Source organism: Ambystoma mexicanum, chromosome 2p (assembly GCF_040938575.1).
Source record: "Ambystoma mexicanum isolate Mex_15411 chromosome 2p, UKY_AmexF1_1, whole genome shotgun sequence".
NCBI lineage: Eukaryota > Metazoa > Chordata > Amphibia > Caudata > Ambystomatidae > Ambystoma > Ambystoma mexicanum.
Window position 1 is genome coordinate 799,664,830 of NC_090923.1, and position 13,545 is coordinate 799,678,374.

Genomic DNA, 13,545 nt, shown 5'->3' on the forward strand with positions numbered 1-13,545 from the left:
GTGGCAGTTTCTAAGGCCCCAGGCTCCTGGCTCCAGGATTGTGGGCTGGCACTTTCAGTTCCCATTACCTTTGACTGTGTATCCTGCTCCATTCTGTATTATTCGTGCTAGAGGTTGCCACACGTCATGACCCTGGCACCACAACTTCCCCTGAAGGCCAAATCCAGACTACAGTATTTCTTACCAGACTTTTATCCATCAATGTATTGAAGGTTTAGAAGCTTCTTGAGAATGTATCTGGTGGGCACAGTTTCGTGTGCACTACAGTCGAGGTGTACTGTGCCTACAGGTAAACCTCGAGGGGGAGGGACTCGTCTGCAAACCCCTCTTCACTCCTATCATCATGTATAGGCACAGCAGTGCTGCACAGGTCCGCCTGCGATGTCTGCAATACCATACATTTGCATCTTACCCCACTACATTCTGTTGTCATCTTCCCGGGAATATGGGGCAATACTCATTATTTCCAGGTGAATTATAGGGTGCTCTGGGCATATATGGTTCGTGGATCTCCATCTCACAGCCCTTTCAACTACAGTCCAATTTAGCTACTGTGCCTCAGGGCTGTAATGCTATCAGTCTCTGTGGTCTCCCTAGCTTCATGTACCTCCTGCATCTGAGCCCATACCTGGTCCTTGCATAGGTTCCCATTGCAGGCGCAGATCCAAAGGCTTCTTCTTTCCTCCATGTGATGCCATCGGAGTGTGGACTCTCCCCCCTGGTAGCCACTACCTAGCTACAGTTCCCAGGGCACATGCAGATCCTTCAATCTGCAGTTCCCAGAATCCACACTCACCACTAGTTGTTCCAGGGGCTTTCCCCCACCCTCAGCGCCACACCCGATCACAGGAACCAGTAAGATGACAGGAATCCCTGACTGAGCCACTCCACTTCTGATCTGGCTCGTTTTGCTCTGGTCCACGCAGACCTGCATTCCGCTCTTGACAGAGCTACTGAGAAGCTGCCCCAGCATCAATTTGGGGGAATCCTCAAGGTCATCCAACCTGTTTTGTGAACCATTGTATCATTATTGTACCTCTTCAACACTGACTTCCAAGGTTAGTGTTTGCCTGCCAGGATCATATTATGGCATTATTCGGGCTTAGGTAGAGCTTCGTTGAGACATGTCTACCATTCCTCTGTGTCTGGCCATGATCCCAGGCAAATACATATTTGAAAATAGAAAGGGTGATGTGTGCAAGGAACTGTCTATTAGCAGGTGTGGTGGGCATACAGCACTTATAATTCAAGATTTCATTGGACAGGCACTGGTTCTGGTGGTTGATTGAGGGATAAGCCACATATCTCTTCAGGTGTTAAAGGAACATGCTCTGCACTGCACACACTTACTTGTAGAAAGTTCACAGTACTATATTATTTGACCGAGGTACTAATGAGCCTTATTGTGAATGAAGATCACTTATAGGTACATAACGTGTTTCTTCTACAGTTACTGCATGTGGTACTGTACAATAATTGCTTCCAGTTTGATAATAGGTTTTTTCTTCAGACATCAGGGACATCAACGGGGGGATGGAGGGGACTCATGGCCCCCAGTTATGACTACACGTTCATGATTTCTTTCGAGACAGCACATGTGCTGAGAAATGTGTTATGGTTAAATAAACTCAAGATGTGGCGTTGTTACCTCAGTGACGTTTTTTGTGTTTGGACAGGGTCAATGGGCAAATTAGTGGATTTTGTTAACACCAGGCAATCGCACATTAGATTTAAATCAGATGTTTATAATAAAGGCTTACATGATCTGTATGCTTTAATTTAATGGTGGGATAATAAGTTACATTCTACATTTACCGAACACCCACAGAACAGTTTGCATGCAGCAAGGTTTCACCCTCCACATGTTTTGAAAAGCCCCCCTTACTCACAGTTTCTTCGTTTAAAGAGAAGTGTGTCTGATCCATGCTTAATGGATGAGGAAGCAATGAAGATGCAAAATAAATTCTTCGTGTGGGGTTATTCGAACGATTTAATAGTTGGTGAGCAGGTGCAAGTGGATCTAGGTCACCTGGCCCTAGCCCCGCCCACCTGTCAATCACCTTAAACTGTTGACACCTTCCTCTTTTCCTGCCCTTTTTCCCTACTTAAGCAGCCCACCAGCCTCTTTCCTTTCCAGTTGGTGAGCAGGTGCAAGTGGATCTAGGTCACCTGGCCTAAGCCCCGCCCACCTGCCAATCATCTTAAACTGTTGATGCCTTCCGGTTTTCCAACCTTTTTTTCCCTACTTAAGCAGCCCTCTAGCCTCTTTCGTTAGCAGTTAGTGAGCATTCAGCAACCTCACCCACATCAGCCTCAAGTCCATCAACACCCCCTCAATGTCCACAACACAGAAGTTGATGCTCGCCAACGTCCGCTCAGCTATCACCCATGCAGCAGACATCTCTGACCTCATCACTACACACGACCTTGATGTTATATTCATCACTGAGACCTGGCTGACACCCACCTCCACCCACATCCAAGACGTCCTTGATCCTGACGGCTAGAGAATCCAACACATAGACCAGACGAACAAGAGAGGCGGAGGCCTTGCAGTCATACTCAAGACATTGTGGCCCTGCACCAGATTTGACGTCGACAACCTTGGCTCCTTCGAAGCCCTCTCCTGCCACTTCCTGCTCTCCCTGATGCACAGTCACCTTCCATCTCATCTACAGACCACCCAAACCAAACTCCGCCTTCATCATAGACTTCATCAACCACGTCCCACACACGCACCAACAACATCTTCCTAGGCGACTTCAACCTTCCAAGCAACAAGGCCACTAAACCTATGAAAGAAGCTCTCCTCTGCCTTCTCAACACCCTGAACCTCAGACAACACACAAAAGACCCAACACACGAGAAAGGTAACATCCTTGAACTAATCATCCCCACACTGTCTTCCCTCCACTACAGCTCTCCTCTCCCGCTTGGCTAGTCTGACCACCTCGCTGTGCCTTTCAACATCCTGCACACCACCCCAGTCAAGCACTCCCAGCAGAAACCCAGCAGACAAACCTTTAGGTCCTTCAAGAACTTTCCAGTGGAAGCCTTCACAGAAGACCTCGCCAACTTACCCCCTACATGGACCGAACACCCCCAACGGAACCGTGACTCTCTACTGGAAGCACTTTACACCACCCTCTCATCCTCCATTGACTGACACGCACCTCGAAAACTACGCACCTACAGCCCGAAACCGTCAGCACCCTGGTACACGCAAGAACTGAACCTCAGCAAAAGAATTGTCAGGAAACAAGAGAAAAACTGGTGCCGCTACAGGACTTCATCCGACATGGCACTCTTCATGGAACTCATAGCAACCCACTGACAACTAATCAACACAGCCAAGACCTCCTACTATCAGAATACCATAGCAGAAGCCGACAATAAAAGGAGATCCCTCTTCAAATCGGTCAAGCAGTGTGTCAACCTGCTACCCTACCCTACCATACCACATCCCTATAAAAATCCACTGCAATCAACACCTTCTTCATCGACAAAATCAGCCACATTCGCCAGCACATAGAGACTAACTCTGCATCCACAGACCCACCTCACATCCTTCCTCGCAATATCTCCACTCCCTGCACAACATTCAAGACACTCTCGACAGAGGACCTGGTAGAATCACTAGCCGCCCTCAAAGCCACATTGTATACAGATGTCATCCTCCCAGCATCCATCCTCAAGACCCTCCCCACAGAAGCTCTCCTTTGCTACCTGGAGATCATCAACAAATCCCTAACTCAAGGCACCTACCCATCGACCCTATGAGCAGGGCAAAACATCCCTCTACTAAAGAAACCCACTCTGGATCCCGACAACCTAGGTAACTATTGCACCATCACCCATCTTCCCTTCCTAGGTAAAATCATCGAGCAAGCAGTAGCCACACAAGTGCTTCTCCAAACCTACCAATCTGTATTCAGACACAGATGCAGCATGGAGAAAGCAACCTTACAGGTGGTTGACGACGCCCTCAACATCCTTGACAACGTCCACCCCTGCCTCCTGGTTCTACTCGACCTCTCGCCCGCTGTCAATACAGTAGACCACCTTGCGCTTACGGACAACCTTAATTGACGCTGGTTCAAGTCCTACATCCACAAGGGAATGCTACCGTCACCTGTGGAGTCCCGCAGGGTTCCATCCTCTCCTCAGTGATCTTCAATCCATACATGGAGCCGCAGGGAACCCTCCTAGCCACACACAACATTCACATCCACCGATACGCGGACAACACACAGTTATACCTCAAGGTCGACTCCATTAAGGAAATCCATAGACTCAAAACATGCCTCTCGCTGATCCAGTCTTTGATGACTAGTGCATAATTGAAGCTCAACCCCTCCAAGCTCGAATTACTACTCCTCACCAACAACACCGAACACCCAGACATACAGACTTGGCTATCAACCATGAACTCTGAGGACCTCAAACCCGAGCTCACCTCGTATACCAAGTCCCTTGGGTTCCACATCTACAAACACCTCTCCTGTAAGACACACATAGCTAAGAAAACTCAGCTTGGTTTCAGCTCTCCCCCTTGCAAAAGGTCAAGCCCTTACTCCCTCAGGACAGCTTTAGATCCACTGTTCAAGCACTGGTTCTATCCCACCTGGTTGGGGACAATGCTTACCGGCATCCTCCGTTGTGCCCCTGAGAAGTGTCCTACACACGGCCGGACACCTCATCAAGGTTCTAAGCAGATACGACCACATCACACATGCCCTCGTCGGCCTCCACTGCTCCCACTGCATGCACAAATCTCCTTCTGCTGCATCATCTATAAGCGCACAACCAGAAGCCAGGACACGTGCAGACTTGAAATCTGCCACTGCAAAAAGGAAAAGACCAGAAAACAAGCCTTCTCTGCCTATTCCCTAAGACTATGGAACCTCCTCTGCTTCGGCATCAAACTCGCCCCCACGCTCCTACAATTCAGAAACGAACTCAAGACCCTCCTCTTCAAGGAGTCTCTTGTCCTCAACATCTAGGCCATCACACCGCCCCTTGCACTACCTGACTAATTAGACGCAGCCACCCCTCTCCTCCTGCCAATCTGTACAGCTGTACCCCTCCTCTGTCCCCCTCTGTATCCTACCACCCGCTGTATATCTGTTCTGTTGTTATCACTGAAAAGCGCTTTGTTATGCATCTGTGATGTTTTACACCTCTGTAAAGCGCTATGTTATGTTTCTTTATTTGTGTATACCTCTGCAAAGCGCTCCGTTGCTTCTTGAAGCTCAATAAATACCATAATAATAATAATAGTTAAGGCTATAGAGAAAGCATTATCTGTCCCAAGAGAAAAAGTGTTGACTAAAGTAGTGAATAAACGAGAACTAGGAATAATACACGTGAGGAACATTTCAAGTCAAATTAACTCCATAACAAACATCTTTAAGAAACACTGGAGGTTGTTGGAACATGATTAGTTACTTCACAAATTGTTTCCAAGAGAACTTGTGCTTGCCTTTAGCAATAAACAATGTACGCAACATGCTAGTCAGAGCGTACGTGTACTTTTCCATGTGAAAGTAGGATAGCACAGGGGCAACGCACTGGTCTTGGAAGCAAGACAACCAGAACAACAGAGGTCTGAATCCCGGATCCGTGCTTAGAAACCGAACTCAGGTATGGTAATAGGCGCGTTATAAAAAAACAATAAAATAATAAATGTCTATCGTGTGGAAATTGCAATAGCATAAAAGGTCATCATATTGATCACTTACAGACAGGGGATACGATCAAGATGCATCATTATGCAAGTGATGCTACATGTAATGCTATTTACGGTATCCGCTGTCCATGTGGGATAATGTATGTCAGGATGACCACCCGTAAATGTTAAGGTCTGCTGCAAATAACACAAAAGTAATGCCAGGACTGCTAATATGAATGCACCTGTTGTGAGACATTGCATACAATATAGACACTCAGTGCCACAGATGCAATTTGTTATGTTGGAGAAGGTGAAAACACATTACAGCGGTGGCAATATAGAACAGAAGATGCTTCAACGAGAAGCGTTCTGGATTCATAAATTGGAAACAGTGTCCTCTAAAGAGATGAATGAGGCATTCTTTTTTAATCGTTTTTTGTGCTGCACACAGTACTAATAGGATGGAATTGTTTGAACAGAGATTTTAAAATGTCTCTAGTAGGATATACTCATTACACATAAGAGCAATAGGTGGATTATTCTAAGTATGATATACTTAGCATTGATGAGATCAAGACGTATTCAAATGTCCAATATTTGCGTTTATTTTGTGTATATAAATTAGTCAGAAATATAATTTATTAACGTTTTTTTCTCTGGAGCTAAATTGTGGGCTTGGAATCCTGGCCTTTGTAAATGTGAAGAGTGAGTAACTCCTACAATGCGAGCTATTACTCCTGGCAGACATGTGTTCGAGTGAGGTGAATTACTGAAACCAATTTCTTTTTTTAAAGTTTTTGTTTATTTTATCTTATCTTCTTACTACTTATCACTTGATTTTTTTCACTTTTCCTTCGGTGATCAGATGTTTTGTATTAACTCAGCATACCATGTGCGCATAGAACCATTAACTCAGGTACAACACATATCGTCATAGTTGTTTAGTGATATTTTGCACTTTAAAGTTGTTTTGGAGTATGATGCACCTTGTTGTGCTCTGTATTGGAACAGATACACCATTAGGTTAGTTTAGATACTATCAACTTAACAAGTTGTTGGCAGAATAGAAGATCATGCGAAGTGGAGTTCAGGCATACTTGGCATTTTATCTTGATTTTTGATGGTTAATGGATAAGGAAGATTCCAAGTAGGAGAGAGGTGAAGATGTGTTTAATTAATTTTCAACACTCTTTTATGTTAGGTGCCGTTTTATTTGCATGGTAGCTCAGGGAACTACCATTGCCAGTATTTCTTCAATAACTATTGTAGTTCCATACACATGACACGTGACACCATATTTTTGGCCGTGTTTTGCGGTGCTTTGAGACTTTATTATTCTGTCAGTTGACACGGGACTGTTAACTTTGTCTACCCCAGAAAGTTGAGTGTTTACATAGGAGGAAATGTATCTATTTTCCCATTCTTCTTTATTCATACCATGTCGTTTTCATTGAGCACAAGACTTTGGGACTATTTGATGTGAGGTACTTCATTGTTGATTTATTATATTGCACCTTGATAGGATGAAGGTGGATTTTGGTAATTTTGGTGAAATGGTTTATCTAAACACTTGTACGTGTCAAGGGTGGCGGCGTATTTGTTTCATGGTTGCTCGGGTGAAATGGCATGCTATAACTATTTAGGGTTTCATGTTGGATACGGTTAGATGTATTTCCGTTTTTTATTCTTTAGTTTCTTTATTTTGCTGCCTGCTCTTAGTTGACCAGTGGTCTTATGAACCATTGTTTGTATGTTGTTTGTATATTTAACTTGGAGTTCGTCCATCTGGGTATATTATTGTGTTACTAATGTACTGTAAAAGTACAGCATTGTGATTATTTATATTTACTTTTTCTATATAGATGACAGTGGGCCTCATTACAAGTGTGGCAGTCTGGAAACAAGGGTGCCGGTAAGCTTACCGGTAGCCTTGTTTCCGGACCGGCACGCTACGAGTCTGCCTGCCGGGGGCCACTGCGCTCGACAGGTCTGACCCTGCCAGGCACAGTGGCCACAGTAGGCAGATTTTTCACAGAAGCACCGGCACCGTTAGCAACGGTGCCGGTGCTTCCGTCTCCCCAATCCCATATGGGAATGGGGAGTTACAAAATTCGGCGCTTGAGTTCCCGCGCCGCTGGGACTTGTAATGTCCCGGTGGCACCGGGAAGTCAGGCGCCGGATTCAGTGTTACAGGGTTACCGCCAACCTCGTAATGAAGCCCAGACTCTGAAGAAGAGTTTTTTCTAACTGGAAATGCGTTGGACAGACAGCAGAACAGATGGTGCTGGTCATCGTTAAACAATGAAATTCTTATTGCGCTCTGTTTTTGCTGCTTGTGAAGTTATGCGAAGAATCTGTAATTCAAGATTGGAAAATACGCATATCACAAATGTGAGAGATTGGTTAAGAAATTGGGTTATTAGACAAATTATAACATTGTACAGTTGTAACTAACAGTTTATCACTACTTGCCGTGTAGGTACATTTTAGGGCACTGTGCACCAATTGTCCAGACAACGTCATTCATGAGTGACTGTTTTTCTTACCCGAGTATTGCCATATTGAAAACATTCTATTCATATTGATATTTCTAAAGTGTTTGGTCTATGTCTTTTAGAAGCCACCAATAGGAGAGCTCCCACATGACCTGGAAATGGAAGATCTGGAGGAAGACACCCCTAAACGCAAAAACAGAGCGAAAGGAAAGGTTGGTAAGGAAGCGGGTAGGGTGCAGAGCATATCATAATTTGCCAACCATGAATCACATTCCACAATAACTTTGTATTTACCAAGTACCAAAGTACCAAGAACCAGGAGGGACCCCAGGAGCACTAAGAATAATGCTTGACGTGAGCCTTTGTATCGTCCAAAGCACTGAGCGTTCTGAACATCCTAACCAAAATAAGCTGTGTGAGATATAGGGCCTGATTCATGGAAGTGTTTTATAATGGCGCAATCCCATAGGAAAACGTTCCATGAATCAGGCCCATAGTGTTTCAGGCTGTTGCAAGGGCTTCTTGGTTCCTGCCTATGCACTGTCCTAAATCTGCATGTGACAAAGTTCAAGTGTACTCTGTGGATTGAAGGAATCGATGCATACCTCAATTTTCCATCGTTAGGCAATAAAACAATATAGCACAGGAGCATATGTAGAAAAAACATGCTTCGGGTCAATTTTAGGGAGGAAAAGTGGGACTTGTTCTACGTCATAAGAAACTAGCTATCGATAAATAATTACTATGCTGTCTCTTTATAGTGCATAGGATGGTGATGTCATCAATATGGTCGGTGGAATTACCACCGGTAAATGCCAAATGCAGAAAAAACCTCCTGAAACACCACCAAATGTGCCAGTATGTGCATGTCAGGTAGTAGTCAGAAGGCCCATTGGAATATAAGATTGTCACAATGGTAGGTGCTGAGCATCGCTAAAAGGAAACCTGTTACCCAAAAAGGTGTTGCGATATTGTGACAATCCCTGAAAACATTTGCTGAAAAGACATTTTTGGACATGGACCTAGTATTAGTCAATCCAAGAACCAATCACAGCATATTACTTTGAAATTAGTTAAAGTTCCTGTGCTTTCAAGTGCAGGAGCAAGTTCCAATATAGATTTAATTACTACAGAACATTCTGAGGGCAGAGAAAAAGTGGACATTCACAGGTTCCATCACACTGGGCAAAGTAAAAAAAAACAAAAAAAACACAAGAAGTGTTATACTTTAACAAATGGTGCATAGGTGAGAGACGACTGATGACTTGCAGGTTGTAATTCCGCATTTTTATCAGAATATTAGTGCTTTGTCACAAATTCTTATGTATGACTTCCTAAAACAAAGGCAGGCCTTAACTGCAGTAATGTTAAGAAGACACACATGAACTTGCACCAGAAGTTTCTGTTTGCCCAATGACAGATTCCAAATGTGAACATTTCTGAGATACGATAAACTTCAGAGTAAATGTTGTTAGGGGCACTTTTTTAGGTGTAGACCTTAGAAATTAAAATCTGTCCGTAAATAACAGAGATATTGAATATTTTATTAAGTTTGTTGGAGGGTATCTTGATGATGTCATCACTCCTACATGCCATACATAGAGTGACACCATAGAAAATATTCATCTATTGGTACTTTCTGATGACACAAGACCACCACCTTTTCTTCACTAATACTGCAGCGAATTTATAAATGTAACCAACTACCAGTCATCTCTAATGTCATTGCTATAACAATTCGTCTTGTTGAAATTAAAGACGTTGACGGACTGAGCAAGAAGAACTTCATCTCAAGGGATCCTCTTATATTGAGTAACTGTTAACACGAAAAATGTAATTTCATGTGACTACCTCAGTGGATCCCCAAGCATTTTATTTGCTGTGCTGTGGCTGAACAGGTCTTCTGCGTCGCACACCTGCCATATGTATATGTATTCACAGTACTCAGTTCCACTCTCAACTGTCTGCATTCCAAAATTAGTTTGATTGTGTGTCAAGCTTTTCAGTATTCCTTAATAACAAGTTATTGAGAAAGATAGCATTGCTGACAAAATAAAGTATGATACCCAGTACTATTAATGAATGTTGGTTCTAAAGTTCATGAAAATTAATGAAAACCTAAAGCAGATGCTTTGGTGACCAATTATAAATAAACTGACATTATTACCAAAGTAACAAGGAAAAAAGTAACATGTCCCGAGGAAGGCCATGCCGGAGTGTGGATAGGTTGATACATATCCTATGAATCTACATGTGTTTCTTTATACAGGAAAGAAGGACATGGTTTGATTACAACCCTATTTCCATAAGCCTAATGTGGTTAACTGTACTGCATCTATGTACCATGTATAATTGAGGCTGATTTATGAAACTTAACTAAATAGTTAATTTATGTTTTTCTTGAATAACGAAAGAACTATTTGTATGCTTTTTTAAACTATTGTTTTAATTAAATATATATTTAATGATATCTTTCTTTGCAACCATCTTGATATAGGGAAGGGTTAAACTGAAAAATAAATTAACCAATTGACAGAGGATTCACTATAAATGAGTGTGATGTACAGCATAGTTGAATGTATATTTTCTTCACAAATGAGGTCATAACGAAATAGTCTAGCAACGTTCATATTGATTTTGAATTTCAGCTGAGCCTCAGAGGTGATTGATACTGCATCATAAGTGCACATTCCCACCATGATATGATGCCTTATTAGAAATCGGTTCTCATTTTTCCAAATTCAAGGCTTGGATTTCTCTGTTGACTCTGATCAAGATTTGCATCACCCTTTTACATGTTTTATCAACTCTTACTCTTGTCTTATACAACAGCGGCCAGCTCACCACAGTTGTCATGTCTGAGTTTTGTTCTGTTCTTTTTCTCACACTGCAGGCCTGTGGGATAGGGGGGCTGAGGAAGAGGCAAGATCCAGCGTCCTTGGAGGATCGAGACAAACCATATGTCTGTGACAGTACGTACCCAGAATTTATGTTATCCTCGATTGGTCTGTTACTTTACCTTTGCAACCAGACCCATTCTGAAGGAGAGCATGTATGTGTTGGCACCACAAAATGGTTCTGCAAATCGGAGCAGGTGTCATGATGAGTTTGATAGGTCAACATGTGTTATTGAACCCTGAATATTGGGATGATATAGGAGAGTAGAGCTTAGCACCAGAGATGTACAGTGCAGATTATGAGAGCAGCGAGGCCACCAATAGTGGCAGACAGGCGTGATACAAGGTCACTTACATTACATTACATATACTTTAATGGCTGACATGTATAGTGAGGCACAGTGCTCAACAGGCCTCTCCATTCCCAAGGTGCAGACACAGAGCCAGCCCGAAAATGGACCAAATAGTATCTGGTGAAACTAGGGTCTTGTGCCTCCTTTGTTTGCTTCCCCCTTAGTTCTACTTCCTACGTCTGGAAGCTTGACGTGTGCCATGATCTAGTTTCCTTATGTGTATGTAGCTGAGTGCACATATTTCTCAGGTTTTGGCCGGTCGTCAGGTTTTATCTCACATCTGATTTATAGAGTGTGGGTTCCACCTTCCATTCAGGTACCAGGTGCTGTCATCTTGTCATGTATTCACTGCCACTCACTTCCTCACCCTTACCGTGCTCCCCATCCCTGCCTCTGGTTGTATCTGTGGACCTCACTAATCCTTGGTGACGTAAGCCGGCCCTAGCACTGTTCTGCCGTTCTCTTGGAGATATGCAACCAGTCATATTTGGAAATCACTAACATTAAAAGAAGCATCTTCTTCATGTCAAGTAAGGGAAACTAACACCTGCGTGGAACAGCTTGACGAAGTGTGTTAATCATTAACTTTGGGAGCAACTCCAGCAATCCAATTTCTCTTTGTCCCTATTCTTGCAGAACGTCTGACGGTTTGGGGGCAGAAAGAGTTAGACAAAGGGTTAATTTTCGGTAGTAGGGATTTAAAAAAAAAAATTTAATAATATTTTAAAACCGATATAGGACCTCCAAAGGCCACCTGGAAAAGTAGTTTGTCAGTTTTGTATTATTTATTTTCCTTTGAGGAAGGGTGTAATGATTGAATTCCATTTTTCCAAAAGGGGGTGTAACACCAGGATTATGGAATGCTCTTTTTTTGTACATTGTGTTGCTTTGTAGTTAATGCTTTGCTAATTTTTTCAAAGCAAAAAACATGAAATCATTAAGTTGAAGAGATTTTAATATGTGATAGCATAAATGTGTGTTCAGTTGTCCTTTGGAGGATTCATGTGTGGAGGATGCTACTGATGTGCGCATTGTCTCATGTGGAGTGCACTTGCACAATACAAGAACATATCTCGATGGTAAGAAATGGAAAACCATGAGTTGCACAGAGTTCGTCCGCTCAGAAAACTCCTTTTGCATTCACTGTGGAAAAAGGGAGACTGGCGCAAGCCTGCCTGTCTTCTTGCAGACTGTCGGAAGGTTTCGGTGCTGTCAGAGAGAGCAGATCTCATGGCAGGTTTTGGAGCATACATGCTCTATCCCTTTTTAATTCTGTTTATGGAAACTTAAGTAAAATAATAATTTTGAATGATTGCTTTTTCTTCAGTCTCCCTTCTTTTTTAAGTTTTCATTCAGCATTTGTGCGCTCATATCTTTAATAACACTTACGATCTGCTACTCTTAGGTATATACCAACCTTGCCGTGTGGAATATCCAAGCTAGTATATCCTTTAACCTCCCCTTCCACCAGCCTCTATAAACCCCAAATTACTCACACATTGCTCATTTGCTTCCTAGCTAGGTTTGCTCTATATAAACCCCAACACAAGCGTGTCCTGGGCCCGATACATGTTCCCTATAGTGGGTGTCTTCAGTCCTTTGATAAATCATTTAGTAGTTTTCACAAAGACCCACATCTTTTTGTTGTAGTAGCAGTGGTAGCTTCGAGATGGTTGATTAGGGAGTCAAGCCTTCAGCCTCTTGTGGTCCTGGGTTCCCACTGGTACTAGTTTCACACACAAGTAATAATAAGAATATAAATACCTTTAAAGGGATTTATCCCGCTTGTGTTAATTTGGGACAGGCTGGGTAAGGGTAACTGGTCTGACATCAAGCCAACCTGCTCTGGGCCAGGATTGGTACCAAGAATCCTCAAGCCCATCCTCTACGCTATTCTCCTTCTCAGGAATTCAAGAAACGGTCAGAGGGTAAGGGTTCAAGTTGAAGCATGCTACCTCTTTTTCGGAACCCGAAAAAGGGGATTGAAGCTGAGGTGTTCCCCAAGTTTTTGTCATCTGGCAACAAAGCCAAAGCTTTTGCCCATCTTGTACTTTTAAATGCTTCAGACTAGCTATCAACTGGCCAATCACTGCAGAATGCTCAAGTGATTCTCTCGGTTCAAAAGATGC

At 43.1% G+C, this 13,545-nt stretch overlaps 1 protein-coding gene across 4 annotated transcripts in view; it reads left to right on the forward strand.

The window, feature by feature from the left end:
* The window catches only part of DPF1 (double PHD fingers 1), a 989,286-nt gene that overhangs the window by 610,609 nt on the left and 365,132 nt on the right, over window positions 1-13,545 (forward strand). For all 4 annotated transcript variants that reach the window (XM_069644470.1, XM_069644468.1, XM_069644467.1 and 1 more), the window contains exons 5-6: window positions 8,289-8,378; window positions 11,060-11,138. In XM_069644470.1, coding sequence (XP_069500571.1) covers window positions 8,289-8,378; window positions 11,060-11,138 — 169 coding nt within the window. The remainder of the gene's footprint in view (window positions 1-8,288; window positions 8,379-11,059; window positions 11,139-13,545) is intronic.